The following is a 26,002-nucleotide window of genomic DNA, read 5'->3' as shown; positions in this document are numbered from 1 at the left end:
CGACGAAGTTCAGAGATCTGGGAACATGATCTCCTCTTCAGGCTCAGGTGAGTTTTCCTCCTTGGTGAAATTATTCAGCCCGCTCTCCAAACTTTTTTAAATTCAGTTTTTGTTTTTTGTCTATCAGCCCCAACCTGTCTGTATACCATCAATTTATTAGCAAGAATAATATTGTTGTATACTCTTTACATTCATTAAATACAGGAAGTTTCAGGAAGTTTTAACCAGTAAGGTTTGTCCCCTCATCGTTAGTGTCTCAATGGGAAATAGACGAGAGCTGAATTGCATAGCGTTTGATGACTGTACTTGTAATACGACATAATTTAGAGACAGTGATGCAGTATAGATGACACAATATTAAGGAGCTCAGTAGGTGTTCGTTGGTAGATGAAAAAAAAAAAAGTTTCCTTGATATTGCCCCTCTCAACAGGATGGCACCTACATCACTCTGATTTCAACACAGTTTGAAACAGACTTGACAAATAATGGTATAAAATTATGTACAATGGGCCCCTTAGGAAGAAGAAAACATTTTGTACCCTCCCAACTCTCCGCCTCCACTATAAATGGTATTATTTGTCTAGAAAATTGTTGTAAGTGCAATTACATTTATTCCATGCAATTCCATGCATACCATTGTATCTTTATTAATATTAAAGAAAATGAAAAAAAATGTATACAACTTACAACAAAGAATAAGTAAACTTGTTTTATTGTTTGCAACAAAAGATTTAAAGTGAATCAATTTGCCTGAAATTCAAACAAATATTCCCTATTTAAACTGTAAAAAAATAAAAAATAAATTGACCGGGTAACTGAGCTATATGATGCTGCAAAACTACTTTCATTTTGTGTTGACTAAGGGCAGATATAGGTTTATTTCTTTCTGCCCCCTTTCATTTATTTTCTTATAAAGAGTCAAATAAATAAATAAACGAAATGGAAAAAAATACAAATATTAAGACAGACTTTAACCTACAAAACAAAAACAAATGAAACTATTTTTTTAAAATCATAATTAGTAAGTCAGGATTAATGGCTACAATGAGCATGTTTTGCAGTGTACAGTTATCCATATAGGGTGATCACAAGGACTCACCATTGTAGTTCTCCCCACACTCCTGCCGCTTGACAGGGATATTTAATATCTAACCTGGCGAGCTTGCACATGTATCTCATAATGTCCTTTTCATGAAAGAGATATAAATTCTATTGGATGGAATGTTGACTGATAAACACAAATTTGATCATTATTGTCCATTGTAAATCCATCGCCTGCCGCCTTCATCCTTTCAGCATGACTACACGTATACAAACGCATGGGAGCTGGAGCTCTATACTTCCTGAGCACACGTTGACAATGAGAGCGCCACTGCCATCTACTGTGTAGTAGTGGTAGTAGTAGTGCAGTTACACTTTCTTACTAGCAAGGTAAAAAAAACAACCCAAAAACATGTTCTTTGGAGTCACATAATTCCCCCACCCCCCAGGATCGTATGGCCCCTATTTGCGGACTGGTGTAGTGCCATGTCGTACCACATCATGCCGGGCAGCATTGAGGTGCACTGAGAGAGAAGCAAGAACAAGAGCATTCTCTTTTAAGTGTAATACATAACCACATTTTGCCGTTTTAATTTGTTGTTCCCACAGATAAGAGAGAATATACAATGAGCCCCCCACTGAGGGGCGAAAGTTTCACGTCAGGGTTCACTCAAGGTCTCAACGTTTTCTAAACGTCCACTAAACATTCTCTAAACAGTCTTAATGGTTTTTTTTGTCGCAAGGAAATTTTGAGACAACAAAGAACATTAATTTAGGCGAACGTCCGTCTAACATTTGCAAGTCTTGAATGAACCCTGATGTGTGTGCGTATTCCAGCTTTATAATTACTGTAAATTATATGATAATTTCCACCGTCCCATCTATGGCGTTTTGCATATAGTGGTGCCTTGAACATACGAGTGACCTGATTTACGAGGTTTTTGAGATTTTCAGTTTTTTTGCTTTGACTTGCAAGTTCAAAGTTGAGATACAAACGATGCATGAAATTAGCTCATTTTATTTGATTAGATTAGATTAGATGAGATTAATTATATCAGATTTGATTTGATTTAGAAGTTTATTTTGGACATGCATAAAATACAAATTGTTGAAGATAAAACGTGAAAAAAAAAAGAAGACATTCAAGCAAACAAAACTCAAATGAAGCAACAAAAGATATAAAGTAAGACCGTCGTCAACCCAGTCCTTAATTTTATTAATTTACACATAGCCTACATGTTCCAAAAGGAGAAGGAAGAAGTTTAAACTTTTATGTTCCTACCCCCTTATCTCCATTTCATCATCAAAATATATATAAAAAATATATCATTCATAAAATTTGTTAAACATAGTATTGGACTATAGTATACTTTCTGGATTTAATGAGGATTAATAAACTTTTTAATATACCATATATACTTGGCTTTTACATAACAGTAATAATAATAATAATAATAATAATTATTATTATTATTATTATTTTTAGTAGTAGTAGTAGTAGTAGTAGTAATCCCCAGTCAGATTTCCCATAATATAACTTGTATTTCTACAACTTCTCAAAAATTACTTCTCAGAAATACTTATATATTTATTTTTCTTACTTCACAATAACTGCACTTTGGCAAAGGCTGCAAGCTGTATAATGTCACAAATTTAATCTGAAACTAAAAATAGGACAAACAAAATTACACCTTGTTCATTTGAAACATCGATCAATTAGCCTTTCAGTGAGCTTAATGCCAACGCTTACTAGCATCTGTGTTAGTTAATGAAGTTTCATGTAATTTCTACTTCACTTGTTATATGTATGTACATCAGAAAAAAACATGTAAGAAATCTCTAATGACACTTTGTGGCATGTTCCACAGTTTCTTCTGTTTTGTATAAATCTTCATATTGATTTGTTCTGTTACTGTTGCACAGCAATCTGAAGAAATAATTGGTTTGGAGGGCTGCTGAAAGTGAGTAGAGAGATCGTACAGGGAAAAAGTGAGGGAGGGTTAGTGAGCAAAACAAAAGCAGCCATTTCTGTAGAGCTTAACGTGGGTGAGAGCTCAGAGAGAAGACGAGATTGAGAGCGGCTGTGAGCTGTGCAGTAGCTTCGGCATAGCTGCACCATGACAGCAGGAGAAGGTAAGGATAGAAATACAGCAAATTACATTTTCTGTTTACTGTGGTCAGATTGCAAACATGTAAGATGCATCGGCTGCATGTAAAGGTGAAGCTACTTTAAGTTTGTTATATAATGTGCACAATTATACTGCTGCAAATGGCCACCCTATTATGTAAAGATTCTGCTTAGTAAAGATGAAGGTGAACGTATCTTTGGGTTGTTTAAGTGTGGAATAATCATTGATGCAAATGAATAACACGGAGTAAACATTTAAAAATATATATTTTATTAGTGCAAGAGATTGCGCCTGATTTACGAAAGGTTTGTAATGCAAAAAGCAGGCGCAGACTTGATTGCTCATGCAATATTTTTGACTTGACTTCCGCTTTAAATACCAAGTCTCAAAGGCAGGTGCAAACCAGCACTGATGTGCATAATGATGACTGCAGTTACTGTTGCGGTTAGGAGTCATACCCAAATAAGAGGCAGCAGTGGTGCGTATCTTATCCCCTTGTGTAAAGAATGGCAAATTTGGCACTTCTGAACGAACTTAATCCTGACTTTGAGCCAAACACAAAGAGTCATTCCATATCGATATTATGTATTATAAAACTCTTTTCAACTCTGCATTTTCTTGCATCTGGGACAAATCTAAGCACTTTGGCAATTGTTACTGGCTTCTTCCACAGTAGTTTTTGGATGGATGGGCAGATTCATTAAAATTTCTCACTTGGAGTCAGTGAGTTCAATCACACAAAACATAACTTTTGCACAATCGCTCGGTCCCCAAAAATTATCAAGGTTTCTTTTCTGTAACTCAGTAATGTGTTTGCCTCTTTCACTATAACCAGTTCCAATAAGTTTCATGTTGTGCTTGCAGCAATTTTTCAAATTTCCTTGCTGAGAAAAAGCACAAGTAGTAAATCAGGTCCTTGGATTGTAATCTTACCACCAAAACTGTGCTCAATCTGTTAGCGTGAAAACACAATTTAGCACCCACTATTTGGGATTTTAGTAACTCAGGCATTTTCTGTGATTTAATTTTTTTTTTTTATAACATCCATTTTCCAAACTGCTTATTCTTCACAACACAAGCATTTACATGCTGTTCTTGCCTATACTGTATGGATGGTACTGAAAAATACTGTAAAAGCTTTGATGCTTAAGCCAAAGACATCCTTGACATTTACCTTTGAAATTGCGAGAACAGAAATTCCACATTGGACTGGTATAACACACTTAATTAATTTTCTTCTGTGACTGAGTGTGATGGTCATCGCAGTTACGTTTTAGAATCTAGACCCATTTATAGCAGCTCAATGCATAATGCAAAATATGTTCTCTATTTATAACCAAAGAGTAGCTGGTCAGCAAGAGACTGCAAACTGTATACTTTTCCCCCACAGCAGCCGTTTTCAATTCTTCTAAGAAGTTATTTGATCGGCACACGGCAGCTTTCAAAAGGATTAAAATTATGTCTATGCATGTGCTGTATATATTTATGTGGGTGTATGCCTGTTTATCTCCAACAATTGGCTGCTGGAACTAGCGTAGGAGAGATTTAGTTTAAAGCCCGTTATACAACCTTTTTAGTCATTTTAAATACCGAAATGCTGTTTTTCCTTTCACTTTGAAATTGTTAGGCGCATTGCTCCAGGGCACAATAGCTGTGATTGTTGGGGGTTGCAGTCAGTGCACCAGTCCCAGCCTCCTCAAAGCTGCTGCACTGGTGCTGTATTTGTGCCACTCAGTATAATTAATCGTAAAATACTAAGACCAGTGGAGATTTACCAGTCGAGATGTATTGCATGCATCCAATTCTGAAAATGCTGAAGAAGCATATTCTAATGACTTTTAGATGAGGTCTAGAAGGACAAGTAATAAGTAGTAGTAACATCACCAGCTATATTACTGGCATGATTTACTTTGTTACAGCATTTGTTTTCTGTTCAGATTTTAGTGAGCGGGTTTGTTTTGACACTGTTATGAATGTAATGTCAAGTGTAATACAATTACTGTCTTTCTTTCTCACTTCATTATGTTGTGTGAAGGAATAGCCATTCCATTGTTGTTGTTTGGGCACAGTGTGTCTCCTGTCTATGAACACTTGATTGAGCTCTTCCTTTTCATTGCATGTTTGCATCAGTCATCAGGTTGTGATGATCACCCTTTTTACATTGCAGAATAATTTTTCAACTTTCATTGTTTTGAAATTGAGCCAGAATTAATTCAGTACACTTAGCTTTTATAACAAAAAGTTTTGCTTGTTGACTGACTTACTGTTGTTACATTCATAGGTTGTTTTATATTAACTCATTCACTCAGTCATCTTCACTGGAGCAAACCCCTTCGCTCCTGGCTGTTTTACTGGATTTTGACAGATTGTGCAAGGCCCACAGAATATTGTGTTCTGTTGCTATAAAAATATGGAACCTACCAAAATAAAGATTAAAGTCTCTCCTTTAATCAGAAAAGAGTATATTTTTATCCGTTTCCGTTTTGCAGCAATTAGCATTAGAATCTAGCTAAGTTTCATCATTATTCACAAATCTGTTGAAAACACTGGCAAAAAGAGCTTGTTGCAACATGACCCTGGTAGATTTCTTACACTCTGCTGCCATTTGCTGGCCATGTTTGTAATAACTACCATTGCTTCAAGCATTTTCTTCATGTCAGAAGCTGTATCAAAATCTTCTGTATGTTAGGGATCGGGAACCCTGGTCCTCGAGAGCCACCATCCTGCTTGTTTTCAATGTCTCCCTCCACAAACACACCTGATTTGATGAATAGGATCATTAACAGGCTTGCTAATTAGCTGATCATTTGAATCAGCTAACAGACAGGACGGTGGCTGTCAAGGACCAGTGTCCCCTACCCCTTTGCTACATTATTTTTGTTTAGGTTGTTGTAAATATGATGAAAATGTAATTGTTGATATTGGAGCTCCACTGTAATAATCTTCAAAAGGTGTGATGATTACTATCTGTCAGAGTCAGGCATTTTAATTACATGGGCTTTTGAGTCTTAGTAGGAGCGAGTGCTTGTTAGAACAAGTCAGACATTACATTTAGAAGCTCACATAGGTGAGTGATTAACCCTCTCTGCTTTGTTTTGTAAATTGGGTGTTCACAAACTACTGACACACTACTACTGACTACACACAACTTGGATTGAAGAGGATAGATGATATTGTTAGAGAATTACCTTTGCATTATTGTGATGCAATGAGAAAGTAATGTGTCACACTTATGGGCAAATTAATTGTTTAATACACAAATATCAAGGAAAGTCTGCAGAAGTTGATTCATTTTCAAAACCAGCACTTGCAAATATATTTTATGCTCTGTAGAAATGATCGCTTATCAGCAAGACATCTGTGTGGTGATAATACTGTAACACTGATCACCCTGTCATCTGTCTTTATTATGTAACCTCAGAGAAGCCGCTTGCTACATCACATGTATCTGTGGTTCACGGTGCTCCCACAAGGGAACATTGGGACAATAAGAGCTTTGATATTTCCTACAGCAAAATATCATACAAATGTGTGTGTTAGAACAAAGTGGACTTGTCATTGTGTACCCTGACACCTAGTGGACACCTCGCTGTGCATTATCAATCTCCATCAGCTTTTTCCTCATTTATTGGTGGCTGTGAGGTTCAGTAAACCAATTATATTACATGCTAATCGAGGTTATTTTAGTAAATGAAAACTAACGGAAAAACTAAAACTAATATTCAAAAAACTATTTTGTTAACAAAATAAAATAAAACCAAAATGTTTTTAAAAAAACGAAAACAAACTGAAACTACATTTTTTTGTTTACAAAACTAACTATAATTATAGGGGAAATGCCCTTTGTCTTAGTCCTTGGTAATTAATTTAATACATGAGACTTTGGGGATGATTTTAAATGTGATTTTAAGTATTTTTATAAAGATGTTTGAAAGTGTGTCACATAGAAGTGATGTCATCTAGCAGAATGCTTTGACGCAGCCTCTGACCTGAAGAGGTGGCTTAAAGCAATGGTAGTTATTACAAAAAACGGCCAGCAGGTGGCAGCAGAGCAAAATAGATCAACCAGGGCCATGCTGCAACAAGCTCTTTTCCCCAGTGTTTTCAACAGGTTTGGGAATAATGATGAAACTTAGCCATATTCTAATGCTAATTGCTGCAAAACTGAAACAGATAGAAATATACTTTTTATCCTGATGAAATAATCTTTCTTTTGGTAGGTTCCATGTTTTTATAGCAATAGAACACAATATTCTGTGGGCCTTGCAAAGTCAGTCAAAATCCAGTAAAACAGCCGGGAGTGAAGGGGGTTGCTTCTGTGAAAATGGTTGGGAGTAAATGAGTTAAAAGGCTGTGTTGTGTGCATATTCTTTGTAACACAAAATGGTGATCTCAGATTAATAGACGCCTTGCTCTTCTCACTACTGTGTGTCAACCACCATGAGTCACACACACATATTGATAATGTTAGAGGCAGGCTTAAGGGTTGGGTTTTCTGGCACTGAGCGAGCACGCCGAATGCAGAACAGGGACATGAAAAGCGTGCGTATTGCCATACACATACACAGTGGTAAAGAATTATCTATTCAGTCCACAGCAGAGATGCTGAGGAAGCTGGTATGCAAGAAGATCTGCGCTAGTAAGAATGATGTCCTTTTATATTGTTCTCTCTTCTTATTCGGCCGTTGTTTTCTCTCTTCTTGGCTGGTGCTTTTTCCTGTTCTGCTGTCCGTTATTGTCAGCTTCTTTGCCAAAGCATCGCAGTCTAGACTCTGTCCTCCAGTTCCCTCACCCACCTCCCTTTTTCTCCTACCATATTTTCTTCTACCATATTTTCTTCTAGGTGGACCTGTTGCCTTATGAATCCCTTTGTTTTTCTATTGCAAATGTTTGTGAATGTGATTTGTTTATTTCTGTATATGAATCTGACTGTTCTGATCTGAATTCTATACTTGTAATGTGTGCCTTATAAACAATGAGAGATATATGAAGGGGTGGAGTTCAGTCAGAAACAACACTCATCTTTCTTTTAGTAGTTACTTAAGGTTGTTGTAAAAACATGTGTCTCAGAAGAAATGCTTCTTACTGATGAACTTTCAATTGTGTTTGGAAAAAAGTAAGGATTCTTGCTTCAAACATTCATGAGGTTTATTGAACATCAACTGTACAGTCTCATGATATCTGCTTGAGGCTAATCCCTCGTGTGAATAGTCATGTTGGGTAGGTGATAGGACTATGTTTATGCATGTCTGCCGAACTAGATTAAGGTCAGATGGATGGTTAGATAAATGCTAATGCTAGTCAATGCATGCACACAACCTGGCAAATTGACTCAAGAGCACCCTTTTGTTGATCATTCCAATATTATATCATATTTATATTGTACTGCAATTCAGAACTGAGTCCGGTTGGACACACTAAATAAGAAGAGAATTGTGATGCATTTCACCTTGAAACAAAATTCCAAGCAGGAAGAGCATTGTGTGAAAATGTCTATCTTTTGCGTAAAACAATGGCTGATAAATTATATATGGTCTGTATTATAAAAAACTTGCTGCAAACCAGCACCTAAACAACACACATTTTTGTATTTTTGAAAATTCTGGGTTCTTGAATGTTAATTTTTGTTTTCCAGATAAGAACTTTGAAGATGAGGACTCTGTTGATGGAGGCCGGTCCTCCTCTTCCTCATCCTCCAAAGTACCTCCTAGTGGCAGGAAGACTGTAATGTCTGCTAGAAGACCCAGCTCAGCAACCTCGGCTAAGGCCACAAGTGTGTGTCCTGTCAATGATACTGTAGATACACACTGTCAAGTATGTCTATGTTTATAATACATGTGTTCTTGTGATACATAAAGGTAAAGAAGCAGCTGCTGGTGCTGTTGATGAAGAAGATTTCATCAAATTTTTTGAAGATGTGCCGTCCGTCCAGGTATTTGAAACTGACTACAAAATAACTGGTTTGAATAGTAAGGACTAAACTTGTACCTCCTATCATCAGATTTACTCTAATAGAGAGCTGGAAGACCAGCTGACAAAGATCAGAGAAGTTCTGTCAGATGACAAACATGACTGGGAGCACAGAGTGGTAGCAGTAAGTCAAACATGCACATACGCAACACTTCAGTTCAAATTCATCAGAATGCGAGTAACAGACAACTTCACATACACATTGTCAGGACATGCATGGAGGAAAAACAGAAAAAACTATCCATCTGTCCATCTATCTATCCATCCATCCATTCTGACTCATATCTATCATGGTCCCCCTATAGCTGAAAAAGGTTCGCTCACTCATGCTTGCTGGGGCAGCGGAGTATGAAGGCTTCCCTCAGCAGCTGCGTCTATTGGAGGCACCGCTCAAACTGTCGGCTAAAGATCTACGCTCCCAGGTGGTCCGTGAAGCTTGCATCACTCTAGGGTAAGGCTGAAAAAGTGAAATTCTATCTGATGAGTCCTTAATTTTTTTTTAATGCAGGGGTCGACATTAATGGTGGTCCGTGGCCACCGTGTCACTATGTTGGGCCACCAGAAGTTCACTAATGGTGGCACAAATGGGCCACCACTGAAAACTTCCAGGCCAATTTATTAGCCTACTTATTATTAATAAGCCTATTTGGTAGTCTTACTTACCTTTACGCTTTTCATTTACAGTAGTTGTGGGCTGTAATTAATTGTCTTAAAAGTCTTTCATTTATAGCGACCGATCATGCACATGTGGAAGAGTAGTAAACACACAAACGAACATAATAAATATATAATATTCATATGTAAACAGCGGTGGGCAGATACAGAGTAAATTTAACATGGCTACTCGAAGAGAGACCGTATTAATGACATGTCATTGTTGCAGAAAAAATTCTTGTGATGATAGACTTCCAGCCCTGAAGTGTGAGATTGCTCACAAAGAATACGTCACAGCAAACAACCACATTTGATTTGCCCGGCTGATTTCGAGCCGGGCCGAGTCGCGGACAATGTTAGCCTTATCAGACCCACTTTCTTTTGTTCAACTAAGTGGGTGTGAATTGCTAGGCTGACTCCCCATCCATATTTCTTATGATTTATTTTTTAATTTCTTATCATAGCAAAATGCTGTCAATAGTATTTGGGAGCATTTGAAAACACGACAAGCCTCTTTCCAAGTGTTTTCGTATCATTAAGTGTGTATATTTATGGTTCAAACTATTACTATAAGTGCATATATTCACTTTTTGGATGATCCCTGCTAATCGCAAAGTGTTGCTGTTTGCAATCCCAATCCCCTGCAAATAGTGGGGTCCCACTGTAAATCTATGACTTGTGACACCAAACAAGAAACTACTTTACAAAATACTTTCATTCCACTTAATTAAGCTAATGAAGATATGCATTAGTCTGCTGCAAAATGATCCGCAAGCCTTCTGACCAAAAACATCCCTCATTTACATTTTATTACAGGCTTGATTAAATGGAACACATTTAAAATGCAAGCTAAAAAGCTGAGAGTTGATGAATGGACTGTGGAGATGAATTTGTAACTGTTTGAACCCCAAAGTAGGCACAGAGTATTATGGTATTATGGAATGTAACAAACAATCTTTATTGTACAAAGTTAACAAATGAAAACTTGATCCAACATTTGAAGAACATACAAAAGGAAAAAGTAAAGCAAAAAAGTGCTACTGGGAAGTAGGAAGAAAGGTAAAAATACTGGTCTGGTCTGGTCTGATCTGTGTAACTGCAACTCCAGATAATGTTGCGGTCACATCCACCTATTGTATTTTTCTATCTGACTGCAATCAGTGCCAACATTCTAAACACAGTGCCATTGGGGAAAGCACTTTCTTTACAGTAGGTTTCAAATTAACATACCTCATACTTGATAACTATTAAGACAATGTGTAAAACGAATCTAAATAATTTTTATAATATATCATACGAAACAAAGTGACATTTCTGTAGAAAGCTGAATGCTACTCTAGCTGAATGCTAAGATTTGAATGCATGTGCTTATGAAGGAAATTGAAAGATCATTTACTAATGTACCGAAACTTAGTCCAAGCAGGGGTTAAACCCAAGTACTCTGTGGTGGAAGGCAATTGCTCTTTTTTTTTTGAGAGAGAGCTCACTATTGTTCATTCGGTAATCTTACCGATTCGACATATCATTATCATTGCTCTCTCCCGCTCTCTTTTTGTTTTGTTTTTTGTATGTGCGTGCGTGTCAGTGTGCATATGTGCGTGTGTGTGAGTGTGTGCGCTCATTAATTCACCTAAAACCTATTAAGAATCCCATACCGTTCACCTAAACCGAATACTTCAGAATCCCGCTGTAGTTGTGAATTTGTCAGGAGACCCGAGGAAGGATCAAAGAAAAGAAAGAAAAGTGAAATCCAGCACCGACCAGACATCACCTACTACCCACTGGGTTACCAACCAGAATCTTTCACCAACCCCAGAAACATCTAAATTCCAACAAATTAGAGAAACCTCAAGAGACCAAAGGAAAGACTGGGGAAAAGAAGGAAGGCTAGAGGAAGCAGAGTGAGATCCACTGACATCAGCCTCCTTCGATTCAACGACCAGAGGAAGCGGCGAGGGCACCCGCACCCACCCCACCTCCAGCCGCGTGGTGGGGCGGAACACTGGGGGCGGAAGGGGAGATGGGAGCACCGGGAGACGGGCGCCACCCCAGAACCCCAGGCCCGGCGGGGAAACGTCCCGGTCGTCGTGCCAGCGTACCAAGTGAAAGCTAATCCTGTTACTGAGTTCGCCAGCTCGCCGACTGGCGAACTCTACCCCTACACCGTGGATATGACCCCACCCAGTGTATACACAAGTGTGTGTGTATGTGTGGTGCATTAAAATTGGGAGCAGGTGATATGGAGCAGAGGGTAAATTATATCCCGTCGCTCCGATCCACCTGCTTCCCAGACATGTAGGTGAGTGTATGTGGTGCATAAAAAATAAAAATAGGGTGAGGGGTGGGGGGGCAATTGCTCTAACCACTGAGCTAACATGACTTCTTTGAAATCATGGCTTATGGCGTATTTATTTTGAAAAGTGTCATCTGATGCTGAAAGCTAGCACGCATTTAATCATTTCAGTGAATTCCAGTGGATAGATTTGCAATGTACAGTCAAAGGTGGAAAAGTCATGTTCGTGATTGTTACAACAAAACTGCTGCATCCCTTGCATTGTCAAACAAACTCAGAAGAAGGTATCCATAGGTTCTAATCACAGAATCTCTCCCCTGTCCGCTGTCATTCAGACATTTATCATCACTGCTGGGTAACAAGTTTGACCATGGAGCAGAGAGCGCCATGCCTATACTGCTGAATCTTGTGCCCAACAGCGCCAAAATTATAGCCACATCCGGAATGGCTGCCATCCGCCTCATCCTCAGGGTGAGCTGTTGAGACACAGAAAATGCTATGTACATTTTCATATAATTTACATATCGTAATCTTCTTAAAATAATTGTCATTTTTTTTGCCCAAAAATATTTTTTTGCCTAAATCATCTCATCATGCTGCAAATGGGTACATTTGTTGTGTTTTCCTGAAAAATCTGAAAAAATAACTTAGGCGATTATTTTAAGAATTGTGTTGCCTTATTCAAAATCAAATTAAACAGTTAAATACCTTAAATGCTTAAATTTGCTTACATTTTTTAAATGTATTTTCTTTGTTTTGTCTTACAGCATACACACTACCCACGCCTTATCCCCATCATTACAAGTAACTGCACCTCAAAATCAGTCGCAGTCAGACGGTAAGGTGGCCTTTTTAGCATTCCTTAGTTTTAAAACCTTGGTTGCGTAATTTATTCGTTTGGAAAGCTGATGTAGTTGTTAATACACTTTTCTGACGTGAACAGTGTTTTAATGGTATTAATAACTCAATTCATTTAGTTTTATATTTGTATAGTATCATGATGTTAGTTATTCAAAAATGTGGTTCCTTTCTAGACGCTGTTATGAATTTTTAGACCTGATGCTACAAGAGTGGCACACCAATACATTGGAAAGGTAAGCAGTGTGGCTTCGTCGATATATCCAACAGTTCCTTGGGAAACAAAAATCTTGGGCTGTGTCAAAATGAGCACACTACTCCCCAAATAGTGCACTACCAAGGGGTTACGCCATTTTGTAGAGGTGTCCAAATGTCCAAAAGAAAAAAATATAGTGCAATCAAAGTTACCCACAATGCACTTGGAAAAGAAGTGCACATCGGCGGTCACTCAACTGGTTAATATACACACCACAATGCATTGCGAGCAGGAAAGCACAAAAGTGCGAACATCAAAGTGATACATTGCCCTATATACTACGGAAATAATTCTGGATGTTCAATACCACTTTTTTTAAGACCAATGCTGATACTCAAAAAATCAGTACTCACCGATACCAAGTGCCGATACCATTAGTACTTATGATACATAAAATTTCCCAAAAACAATGACAGATAATTAAAAAAAAAAAGACCTATCCCAATTACCGTAAATTCCGGACTATAAGGCGCACCTGACTATAAGCTGCGCAAGCTAAATTTGGGGAATACTCGAGCATGGTCCATGTATAAGCCGCACCCGACTGTTTTAATGTTACTGCACCAGCGTATAAGGGTTCCCGCTACCACAGAGGGGATTGTCGGGACAGAGATGACTGTTTGGGAACACAAAGCGTCCCATTTATTAACATCTGAACAGCATTCGTGAGGTGCACAAATAATACAGTGCACGTCCTCCAGTCACAGTAGTAGAACAGTATACCAACAGAACAAAACCTAGAGTGCTTGACGAGCCCATAACATCAAATGGCTAAATGAAGTCCGTTTTTAAAAGTGCTTGCCAGTAACACGGCAGTAAATATGCATTAATAAAAACACAGCTGTACAAAAATACAATACTGTAACAAAAATAACCAGCCTGCTATAGCAGAAAAGTCAGTCACTACCGGTAATTCTCGTGCCACCGTCCTCCTCCTGCGTACTATTGAAGTCCTCTACCTCAGTGTCGGAAACAAACAGGTCCAGAATAGCCCCGTCAGCCACTCTCTCTTCTTTGTTGTCGCTCTCAAAACCAAAAAACTCCTCTTCCTTTTCATCAGTGTCAGATTCAAACAGGTCAATTGCCTTTAACTTAAATGCAGCATATATGCACTTAACTGGTTTGTTTTGCTCTGCATGGCGCTCTTGCGCTTCTTTTATAGTGCGCCATTTCCCCCTGGTGGATAAGCCACACTGTTATATTAGCCGCAGGGTCGATTGCAAGTGGAAAAAGTAGCGGCTTATAGTCTGGAAATTACAGTATAGCAAATTTCCTTCAAATTGCTTGAAATTAATGGCAATTATATATTTTTAAATTTGCTCATAAAAATCGTTTTGCGTAGAGTACACAATAAAATGAATTTCCAAAAATAGATAAATAAAATGAAACAAATAATCCTGTAGCCAGGAAAACAAAAGTCCCAATCAAAATATGTGGTTGTACAACAACTTTTTAAAGAATCCAGTGAAGTGTAAAGAATTCAATTCAATACAATAGTGTTTCAAGTAATTTAGTCATTTTTACCATCTTAAGAATTCCTCTAGCTGTTTAGTGTGATGTTTAATTATATCTTGTTTTGAAATCTTTGTAATTCGTCTTATTGCAGTGCAGTAGTCAGTGACTATATACTATATAATATACAAAGATTTGTCTGCACTTCAGAGCTAATTAAATTGTTGAGTACAACAAAAGACTTATCTGCTCTCTTACCGGAGCACCCTGCGGCGGTCAATAAATGCAAAATAACCATTTCAGCCTTTAGTTCCTGACCGAAAAACGGCCACAAGAGCAGGGGCCAAAACCAGTATCGATATCTGTCGCGAGTACCGATACTATGAAATGTGTCCTGGTAACGGCCCGATACCCGATTACTCGCCCATCCCTAGAAATAATTAATTTGTTTTAATTAAAAATATGTAGGGTGGCATGGTGGACGACCGGTTAGCACGTCTGCCTCTCAATTCAGGGGTCACAGGTAGGAATCGAACCTGTGACTACGGCCTTCCTGTGTGGAGTTTGCATATACAGTATAGCATGTCATGCTATATTGTGAATGAGGTGTTAGGGGCTAAGTGTGGACATTTGGACACAGCCTTACAGTTGTTGTACAACAATGTGTATGTAGTGTCTAGATCAGTTTTCACTTTCTCCTCTTCCTACCTCACATGGTTGCATTTTAATTTATTAGCACTTGACAAGGCTGGGTGAACCACTGATGATGGCCATTAAGTTGATAAATTCTGGCAGTTTTAATCATCAAATTGGAAAGTGAAATTGGTCCCTCTCTCTAATTATAATGATAATCACTTCAGGGACTTTAAAAGCATGTGAAAACCGTTGTGCGTGGTCACATTCCTTGTAGACAACCAGAGGGGATAATCTGGAGATTGACGGGAAGAAAGCAAATACGCCTACTCACCATGTTCCCTTGCTGTCCTAGGCATGTGGCTGTTTTGACTGAGACCATCAAGAAAGGCATACACGATGCTGACTCAGAGGCCAGATCCATTGCGAGGAAGTAAGTATTAAATGAGAGTTTGAAGCTGTAATGTAATCATTTTTACAGAGCTGAACATTTTTAACTCTGTCGAAATGTTTTTTACTTGTCCTCGTCATTAGGTGTTATTGGGGTTTCCATGGTCACTATAGCCGAGAAGCAGAGTATCTCTTCCAAGCGCTTGAGTCCACATATCAGAAAGCACTTCAGACTCATTTGAAGAGCTCGGACAGCATTGTGTCTCTACCCCAGTCGGATCGTTCCTCGTCATCTTCCCAGGAGAGTCTTAAGTAAGAAAACCTGTTCTGTAATATTAGCTCAATTTTTCTGTAGTTTTTACTAGGCTAAATTGATATTCAGACTTTTGGGAGGATAGCACAAAAGTGCCATTAAATGTGATTGTAAAGATCTGGATTATTTTGCAATGGGTAAGAGTGACAGTTGTTGTACATCAGTCATTTACCGATGGGTTTGAGGACTTGCACAACCAAAAGAGCATTATTTTTCTGTGCATTTTGTTGTCATATCCACACTTGTTAATTTGTCAGGCAGAGATTCTGAACAATGTTGCTGTTTCTCTTCGTTTTAGCCGACCTCTCTCTGTGAAGACGGTCATTGGAGGCAGCATAGCGAGAAGTAAGCACTTTTGCCTCTTAAGTTATTAATATCCTCATTAATTAAGTCAACCACATGGATAAAAATGTTAACCAGCATTATTATGTCAGTATTGAATTGTAAACAAATTAGACAAAGTGCAATTTCTGCAGAAATTGTGTGGGAATGCTAAGAGCTAAATTCTAAGCTGAATGCTTATGATGTAAATTATGAGAAAATTACAAAGTATTAATTATAGTTGAAAGATAATTTAATAAAAAAAGAACACTTGAACTGCAATCTGTCTAAGGTGGGATTCGAACCATCGCCTCCTGTTTACTGATCAAAGCTCCACTGAACTAGCTGAGGAGTTGTCCAAGCGGGGTTTGAACCCAGGTCCTCTGGTGTGGCAAGCAATTGCTCAAACCACTGTTCCATTGCTGCCATAGAAGAATGTGTGACATGGAATATAATTGTAGTGAATACGGCAGTATTATACTGAAAGCTTGCATTGCATTTGAATTGTGAATATAGAATGGAGTAAAAACATAATGATGACAAATGACATAAAAAGTAATGGATGTGAAATAATTTGATAATGATTAGTATTCAATATTGCATTTATACTAAAGAGTTGTCCAAGCGGGGTTTGAACCCAGTTCCTCTGTGGGGGAAGGCAATGACTTTCAGCATTCCCACAATTACACAAAACAAATACATAAATATAAAGAGTATATTCTGTATCTTTACCGAATACATAATGCACACCATTGATGTGCTAAAGTAATGAGTCAACTGGTAATGTATATCTGCAAACAAACCATTATCTGAAAGGGTCCAGTAGTTGATTAAAATGATAATGTTAAAAATTAATATATATTCCTCTGGAGCTCAAGTGATTATTATTTTCTCTGTTGTCTTAGCTAAACTCGTGAGCACCCGGATGCCCATTACATCGGGTTCCCTCCAACGTTCGCGGAGTGACGTGGATGTAAATGCAGCCTCCAGTGCCAAGTCAAGGGTACCCACTGTTCCTGTATCTTCGGCATTCAGCTCAGCAGCTGCCCTCCCTCCTGGATCCTATGCATCTTTAGGTAATCCATTAGTTCTAGGGCTGTGCATCGATCCTAAATTCCTCAACCCAGCCCTAATAGTTCTCTCTTTTAATTTTCCAACATTAAACTAATACTTTGTATACACTGAATCTGCATGGCAACTTTCTTAGCAAGAGAAAGTTTAATTTAATTTAATATAAAATAGTAATCAGTCAGAGACGGATTGTCTATTTTTTTTATGGAAATCAATCATATATATATATATATATATATATATATCACATTGCTCATACAGGTTGAAAAAGATGCAAAAATAATTTTGATCTATCTGTTTGGCAACGACGTAATGCATCACTTCTCACTCCACTGCAGTGGGAAACTAACATAGTCAGACATTAGCCAAAAGCACCTTGAGACTAACCATGATCACTGCCAGTCTGAATGGATTTAATGGATTATTATTTTTAATAATCAATAATACGCAGAAATCAACTATTTACTATGTTTCACTACTTTGAGTAATCTCGTTATATATTATACAAACAGCAGAAATCGGTTTAAATTATTTCCTGCCTTAATTCATTCATTAAAAGTGTTTCCAAATGACCATGCATTTGCTTAGGTCTACAAGAAGTATTAATGAAATTTCCCATTAAATTGTTCTGTAAGCAGGAATTGCTTCAATCAAATGTTGGCACTTGACAAATCTATTGGTTAAGGTTAAGTAGGCCTTCAGCGTGATGAAATCCCAAGTCACTTCACTAACAAGCTAATCAAGGTTGTGTTAACACACGACTATATGTGCTACGAGTTTAAAAAGTCCATGCCTGCTCTTGCTTCACTCCAGCGGGTCTATAATAGCAGATAGTTAACCAGAATCAGGCACTTTCTTTGCCCCCTCAATTTTGTTCCTGCCTAAACCTTAACTCACATTTTCCTCTTTAACGCTTCTCCTACTCGTCGCTGCATCGTCTTTCCTAATGCCAAAAAGATGGCACCCCTGGTAAAAGTGATGGTAAGACTTACGTGTTTATCCCTGTTAGTGCAATTGTACTGACAATATCATATGTCTTCTAGTCAGCTGTCTGTTTACATCCTTTCTCGCTACATCTGTGCCGTCGTCTCTTTTCTTACCGTAATTCCTTCCTTACCGTAAGTGATCGTAGGTTATGTGGAACTGCATGGACTAGCTGCATGGACCTCCTGTAACCCAGACAACAAAATCTTTAGTTTCCTACACAAATGTCTTATTCTGTCTTTTTGTATTTTATCCCCATGTGTCTGTTGTCATTTCCCCATTTGTTTCAGTACTCTCAAAAATGATGGCAATTAAATTTGAAGCGGCAACAATTAACAGCCTTCTAAAAGCATCTCTGTGCTGCCCTTTGAGTGAAGAATGTCACTAGAGTGGTTTAATATACACCTTCAAGCTACATGATTTTGACCCTGTGAGATTAAATACCACAGCTGCATCCATTTTTGTGCCTTTATTATCAAGATAATAATCCTTATTCTGTCTGGAGTTTGCATTGGTGTCGGAAAACACTCTTCATATGTTTCGATGTAGATTACATAATTTGATGTGACATGGGAAAGTCAAACATGTACAGAAGAGGATTAGGGCCAGTGAAGAGAAATAAAAAAGGGTTGGCAAGATTTTCACTTTATTCTCAGAATTCAGACTTTAAAGTGAGAATTCTGACTTTAATCACAGAATTCTGAGAATTATTACTTTGTGACGTAGAGCTATTAATTGTGGGGGGAAGTCAGAAAGTCACAATGTCAGAATTCTGAGAATAAAGTCAGAATTCTGAGATTAAAGTCTGAATTCTGAGAATAAAGTCAGAATCCTGCCAACCTTTTTTTTCCTCTTCACTGCTAATCCTCTTCCATAAATATGAGCCACTCTCTCAGCTTTTTTGAAAAAAGTACATTGTCACATTTCTAGCCTTTCAATTGTTTGAGTTGTGGCATGTATCGGATTATGTGGATGTCCTCTCTGTGTCACTCTCTAAAATTCTGGGTTTGCTTCTCGGCTCAGACCTGTATGGAGTTTCCATGTTTTCCCTATGCTTATATAAGTTTTCTCTGGATCCTGCAATTTTGCCCCACATTCCAAAAACATGCATGTTTGGTTAATTAAAGTCTCTAAATTTGCATTGCTCATAAGGTATAAATGTGAGTATAAATATTAGCTTGCCTAGAGTTCATTAACCTTATGTACCCTACTTTTCAGCTGAGCTCAACTGTGACCCTGAATAATATAGGTGGTTAAAAAAAAAGAAAAAAGAATGGATAGTCTAGAAATGAATCGAATAAACCTGGTTTGTTTGTCCTCCAGGTTTGGATTTTTTTCAGGACTAGTTACGGATGGTCTCTTTTACGTTTAGTTCAAGGGTCAATACAGAAATCGAAATGACATCTTCTCACTTCACATCTTTTTCTCCTCTCCACTCTACTTTGGTACCATCCCATCACATTCAGGTCGTGTACGTACCAGAAGGCAAAGTTCTGGTAGTGCAAGCGGAGCCAGTCCTGCGGTGGTGGACAGTCGAGGTCGGAGCCGAGCCAAAGTGGTTTCTCAGTCTCAGCGTATGTATCCGCAGAATTTCAATTAACGTCAGAGTTAAATATCATCATTAGTTATGAAATTAATCGTGCACTTTTTGTAATCCACACACTGTACATTGGAGTGTGAGCTTTTTCTTAGCTCTATTATGTATGCACCACCACTCACTAACATGTTTGTGTGTGTGTAAGCATACAGTACATGTCTGTGCAGTGTGTATGCTTGCATTTTAAGTTTAATTGTGGCTTTGTTTGCACAGATACATTATTTTCACCTTCTGTCATGGGAACCAAATCCACAGTCATTTAAAGTGTAGTGCCCTATGATTTCTGTGATGCAGTATATTACAGACAAATTTAGATTGATTGCCAAGCATTAACATATGAAAACTGAATCCACAGCAAATGGCAAATAATACGTTCAAATACATAGCCAAAAGTTGAGTTCACGTACCATAACTTCAACTTTTGAATGTCTCAGATGGTTATAAAGAAACAGCAGTGTTTCATCTATCAACAAGCAGCACAAGAATAAGGGTCCAGTGCAGATTGCTTGTCATTCTTTCTATAACAAATAACGTATTTTCTGGACTATAAGTCACACTATTTTTTTCATAGGTTGGCTGTTCTGAGACTTATACGCTGAAGCAATTTATACATGAAAAAAAGTTATACCGGGGGTATAAAACTTCACAGACAGCCACAAGAGGGCACTCGAGACTTGTACTATAATTGTGGGAATTCTGATACACTCTCACATATGTTATTGTGGTTTTTATTTTCCACACTTTTTTTTGCCGTGTAACAATTCCCACATAATACTTCTGATTTACACCATTCAAATTCTTACTTCAAAAATTCATGCCGACCGGCGTATATATATCAGGAAATGAATTATAATTTCTAAATGTATGTTAGCTTTCAGCATCAGATGACCTTTTTCAAAAACAAATGCGCCATTAGCCACGATTTCAAAGTCAATTTAGCTAGAACAGTTGCCTTCCACCACAGAGTACCTGGGTTCAAACCCCACTTGGACCACATATTAGTACTTTAGTAATTTATCTTTAAATTTACTTCATAAGTACATGCATTCAAATCTTAGCATTCAGCTAATAGCATTCAGCTTTTCAGCATTCCTACACAATTTCTGCAGAAATTGCCCTTTGTCTAGTATACTATATATACTTAATGTGACTTATAATTCAGTGCAACTTATGTATGTTTTTTTTTCTACCGAACTATGCATTTTTGGCCTAGTTCGACTTGTACTCCGGAGCGACTTATAGTCCGGAAAATATAATCACAAATGTCAGTGATATTTAGATGCAGATAATTTACAGTTTCCAGTTAGATGCACAAACAATTACCAGTAGTTACAGTGAGGAAAACAAGTATTTGAACACCCTGCGATTTTGTATGGTCACCCACTTAGAAATTATGGAGGGGTCTGAAATTTTCCTGTTAAGTCCACCGTGAGAGTCACAATCTAAAATTAAAAAAAATTAAAATTACATTGTATGACTTTTAGACAATTTATTTGTATGTTAGTGCTGAAAATAAGTATTTGAATACGTGCGAAAATAAAGGTTAATATTTGGTACAGAAGCCTTTGTTTAAATTACGAAGGTCAAACGTTTCCTGTAGTTCTTTACCCGATTTAATGTAGGAGGAATTTTGGCCCACTCCTCCATCCAGATCTTCTCTAGATCTCTTCAGGTCTTGGGGCTGTCGCAGACGAATACAGAGTTTTAGCTTCCTCTGAAGATTTTCTTTTGGATTTAGATCTGTAGACTGGCGAGGCCACTCCAAAACCTTAATATGCTTGTTACGGAGTCACTTCTTGATTATACTGGCTGTGTGCTTTGGTTCGTTCTCATGTTGGAAGACCCAACCATGACCCATCTTCAATGCTCGACTGAGGGAAGGAGGTTGTTGGCCGACATCTTGCAATACATGGCCCTGTTCATCTTCTCATTAATACGGCGCAGTCATCTTGTCCCCTGGGCAGAAAAACAACCCCAAAGCATGACGCTTACACCCCCATGCTTTACAGCAGGGACTGTGTTCTTGGAATGGTACTGGTTCTCTTTCTTCCTCCAAACGTGGCGAGTGGAGTTATGACCCCAAAAAAAAAAAATCTGTTTTGGTCTCAACTGACCACATGACTTTCTCCCATGATTCTTCTAAATCATCCCGATGGTCTTTGCCATACTTGCAAATGAGCCTGGTCATGTGCTGACGTAAGCAGGGAAACCTTGCGTGTGATGCATGATTTTATACCATGACTTCTTAGTGTATTAGCAATAGTAACCTTTGAAACAATGGTCCCAGCTCTCTTCAGGTCATTGAGCAGCTCCTCCTGTGTAGTTCTGGCCTGATTCCTCACCCTTCTTAGCATCACTAATACCCCACAAATTTGAAATCTTGCATGGAGCCCCAGTCCAAGGGAGTTTGACAGTCTCCATTACCCTCTTTTATTTTCTAGCAATTGCTCCAGCAGTTGATCTTTTTTCACCAAGCTGCTTGGCAATTGCCCGTAGCCCATTTTACCCTTTTGGAAAGATCTACCATTTTGTCCCTGGTGTCTTTTGACAGCTCTTTGGTTTTGCCCATGGTAGCCGTTGTAGTCTGATAGATTGTGAGGTGCACATGTGTTGTTATGCAAATAACAACCTCAAAAAGGTTAAGCTAAGTTAGATTAACTCATTCACTCCCAGCCATATTTACAGAAGCAACCCTCTTCGCTCCTGGCTGTTTTACTAGATTTTGACTGATTTTGCAAGGCCCACAGAATATTGTGTTTTAATGCTATAAAAACATGGAATCTACCAAAAGAAAGATTATAGTCACTTCTTTAATCAGGAAAAAAAGTATATTTGTATCTGTTTCCGTTTTGCAGCCATTAGCATTCTTGGTGAAAACACTGGCAAAAAGAGCTTGTTGCAACATGGCCCTGGTTGATCTCTTATACTCTGCTGCCACTTGATGGCCGTTTTCTTGTAATGACTACCATTGCTTTAAGCAACCTCTTCATGTCAGGAGCTGCATCAAAGCCTTCTGTATGCTCTTGCATAAAAACTTAAAAAAACAAAAACATATAAATACGTTTTGGGAGTGAAGAACCAAGTATTGGCATATGTTCAAATACGTATTTTCAGTACTAACATACAAATAAATTCTTAAAAAATCATGCAACATGAGTTCCTGAGTTTTTATTTTAGATTGTGTCTCTCACAGTGGACATGCACCTACCTGTATGAGGAAAATTTAAGACCCCTCCATAGTTTCTCAGTAGGTAAACTTGCAAAATCGCAGGGTGTTCAACTACTTATGTTCCTCGCTGTATGTGTATTGATTACTGAATTAAATCACCCATTTAATTGTCAAAGTCCCAATCAGCCACAGCTCATGTAATGTAGCTTCAAAGTGACAAAACGTACTTGCAAAACATATACAGCATCTGGATTTCATAGGGCCGTAAGAGTGCATGCTGCATATGATTGATAAACATAACCCTTTATGTCTCATTTTGACCGTTCTTGATCTCCAATTGTCCTGCCTATTGCTTCCATCATTCAGGATCCAGATCAGCCAATCCCATCAGTGGTAAGGCTTCATCCAATCACATGCTGGATGGCTAAAGCACTATCCCCTGAGCCTACACAACTTTGCACGTCTCGATCCTTTAGGGCCTTTACTTTCAGTTCACCACCTGGTTGCATGCATTTATTGTGAATGTTTGTGTGTTGAGAAGCTGGTCAGAACCTAAAAATTGTCCGTGGCAGTTCTCTTGTCTTGTTTGTCTGTTAACTGGTAGCACTTGTCACATTTCCATCCCTACTTAGACTTCATACCTTGTGTGTGTCAATAGTCACTTATGTGCGTTAAATCAGTTCATTCTCTGTTTGTCCCACATTCATTTGTTGCTCGAATTACAGCATATGAAGCCCCTTTGCATTTCAAGAATAAATGGACATTATAGTACATTCACTTTTATTTATGCACTGAAATACGCTCATACTTTCTCCAATTATGAGTTGGTATATGTTATAGACATATTGCAGCCAATGCTCCAAGCATTAATTTGGATACAGTGGGAAGAAAGAGCATGTGAAGCTTTTGTGGTTTCTTAAATTTCTACACAAATTATATACAGTATCTATGACAATGATATTACAGTATGTCAGTGATCTGTTGTGCTTGAATATAAAACTGTTAAAGTTACTTTAATGAAACTCACTAAGGCTGTGCATCTCTCCAATAAAATATGATTCGATACGTGTCTCGATGCATGATGTGCAATTAGATTCAAGTAGAGTAAATTTGAAAGTGGAATGATTCGATTCAATTTCAGTATAATTTTGATTTAATTTGATATGGCATAGCTCAGTTCCAAAAGGTATGATGCAATGAGTTTCTTGTTGAAGTTAGACAATCATTTTACAATATGAATTAGCTTTACTCAGTACTGTAAACGTGGCATTTCCTCCAAAGAGATCAAGGACGGAAAAGTGTATTATTTGGTAGCTTTTGTCGTGTTGAAGCAGCATGTAAATGTGCTCCAAAGCCAAACTATTCAAGTTAAGTACACTCAAAGAAACACCAAATCACTAGCAACATCAAACGAGTTTTTGAAGTCATTGCCAGGCTTTATTTTTAATGACAATATGTTTAATGTCCAAATATTAATTCATTTGCGACATGTTTTATATCTTCTTCTTTCGGCTTTCCTGCTTCTTTCTCGTTAACTATTGTTAATGCTTTTGTATTCGATATTTATGACTGTGTACTTCCTTGTCAACAGCTGGCAGTCGCTCCAGCTCCCCAGGCAAACTGCTTGGACACAGCAGCTATGGTCGGATCCCTCGGGCAACAGCGTCTGCCTCTAACACACCAACTGACAAACGCAGCAGGATCCCTCGCAGCCAAGGGTGCAGCCGAGAGACCAGCCCGAGTCGAATGGGCTTAGGTATGCTCGGGACACTTTTGCACACAGTTTGTTTAGACTGCTCTTTTCCCTTACTGACCACTGCAATATGACACTGCAAGACTCAAAACCTGCACCTAGGAAGCAAATACACTTCTTTCAACAGAGCAGGTTGACCTACAATGTGTAGCTGACATGCAGTAAGATGGGTTAATCCTGTGTTTTGGTTGTGTAGGGTGATTTTGTTGATTGTCGTTAGCTATTGTTTTAGCTGTGACTGTTTGGAAGTGGTAGTGCAAATTAAATAAGGATTCTGCAGATCAATGGAAATACCCCCCGCCAACTGTTTGATTGTGTGAGCTTGTTGGCCAGCAAAATAATTGTTTATCACACACTAATTGTTTTTGTTTTAACCCAGTGTACCTTTTGAATTTAACTAATCACTTTTTGTTTGGGTTATATTTGTAATTGTATAAACTATATAACCTTTTAACATAAAGTCTCCAATGTACCAATTTACTTGGGATTATTGGCGCCGATATTTACCATTCTGACAAATATCGGCACCTGCTATTTTGAAGAATCATACGGCCGATAACAGATCCATTTTAAAAAGTGTTAACTTCAGGGAACTAATTATTTACATTTTCAGAGATGCTGCTGACCCTAGGAACTCTATGTACCTTCTGTTTTTGTTTACATTTAAAATACAATTTTAACATTTCAGGTATTTTTGAAATTTCAGGTATTTTTGAAATCTTGGGGGGGGAACCCCCCCCCCCCCAAAAAACAACAACAACAACAACAACAACAATAGGGAGCTATTTGTTTAAGTTTTTATTTAACTTTTGAATACATGCGCCCCTGGAAGCTCCCTGAACTTTTTGTCTATTGACAAAAACATTTTTTTTTTTTACTATGTTTTACAAACCCTACATATTGTTCAATAAACATATGCTTAAAATTTTGAAAAAATTTAAGAGCTAGAGTTTTGTATTTTTTCCCCAAAAAATTGCCAATATTTTCTCTTTTAGTGAAAATTAATATTGGCTCCAAATATCGGTTATCGCCGTCCGTGACTACTAATAATCAGTATCAGTATTGCCCCTGAAAAAAAACCACATTGGTCTATCGCTGCAATTTACTGTAAATTCACA

The 26,002-nt window shown here is 38.0% G+C and overlaps 1 protein-coding gene and 1 pseudogene across 20 annotated transcripts in view; one reads left to right on the top strand and one right to left on the bottom strand.

Moving 5' to 3' along the window:
• The window catches only part of clasp1a (cytoplasmic linker associated protein 1a), an 85,289-nt gene that overhangs the window by 22,489 nt on the left and 36,798 nt on the right, over positions 1 to 26,002 (top strand). For 12 of the 20 annotated variants that reach the window (XM_086090532.1, XM_086090527.1, XM_086090521.1 and 9 more), the window contains exons 8-23: positions 1 to 47; positions 8,806 to 8,943; positions 9,029 to 9,102; positions 9,172 to 9,264; positions 9,446 to 9,591; positions 12,423 to 12,558; positions 12,855 to 12,925; positions 13,122 to 13,181; positions 15,642 to 15,719; positions 15,821 to 15,988; positions 16,288 to 16,334; positions 17,216 to 17,386; positions 18,339 to 18,362; positions 19,832 to 19,939; positions 23,498 to 23,524; positions 24,723 to 24,887. The exon at positions 1 to 47 is cut by the window's left edge and continues 24 nt beyond it. In XM_086090532.1, the coding sequence (XP_085946658.1) occupies positions 1 to 47; positions 8,806 to 8,943; positions 9,029 to 9,102; positions 9,172 to 9,264; positions 9,446 to 9,591; positions 12,423 to 12,558; positions 12,855 to 12,925; positions 13,122 to 13,181; positions 15,642 to 15,719; positions 15,821 to 15,988; positions 16,288 to 16,334; positions 17,216 to 17,386; positions 18,339 to 18,362; positions 19,832 to 19,939; positions 23,498 to 23,524; positions 24,723 to 24,887 (1,553 nt within the window). Of the gene's footprint in view, positions 48 to 3,075; positions 3,175 to 8,805; positions 8,944 to 9,028; positions 9,103 to 9,171; positions 9,265 to 9,445; positions 9,592 to 12,422; positions 12,559 to 12,854; positions 12,926 to 13,121; positions 13,182 to 15,641; positions 15,720 to 15,820; positions 15,989 to 16,287; positions 16,335 to 17,215; positions 17,387 to 18,338; positions 18,363 to 19,831; positions 19,940 to 23,497; positions 23,525 to 24,722; positions 24,888 to 26,002 lie in introns of those variants that run through there. The other 8 variants (XM_086090529.1, XM_086090524.1, XM_086090518.1 and 5 more) reach the window with 4 other exon arrangements.
• LOC147164259 (uncharacterized) lies at positions 21,506 to 22,531 on the bottom strand (annotated as a pseudogene).

The sequence above is a fragment of the Leptonotus elevatus genome, chromosome 12 (genome assembly GCF_054856555.1).
Source record: "Leptonotus elevatus isolate MCC_2025b chromosome 12, RoL_Lele_1.0, whole genome shotgun sequence".
Taxonomy (NCBI): Eukaryota; Metazoa; Chordata; class Actinopteri; order Syngnathiformes; family Syngnathidae; genus Leptonotus; species Leptonotus elevatus.
This window is presented reverse-complemented; position numbering and strand designations above follow the sequence as displayed.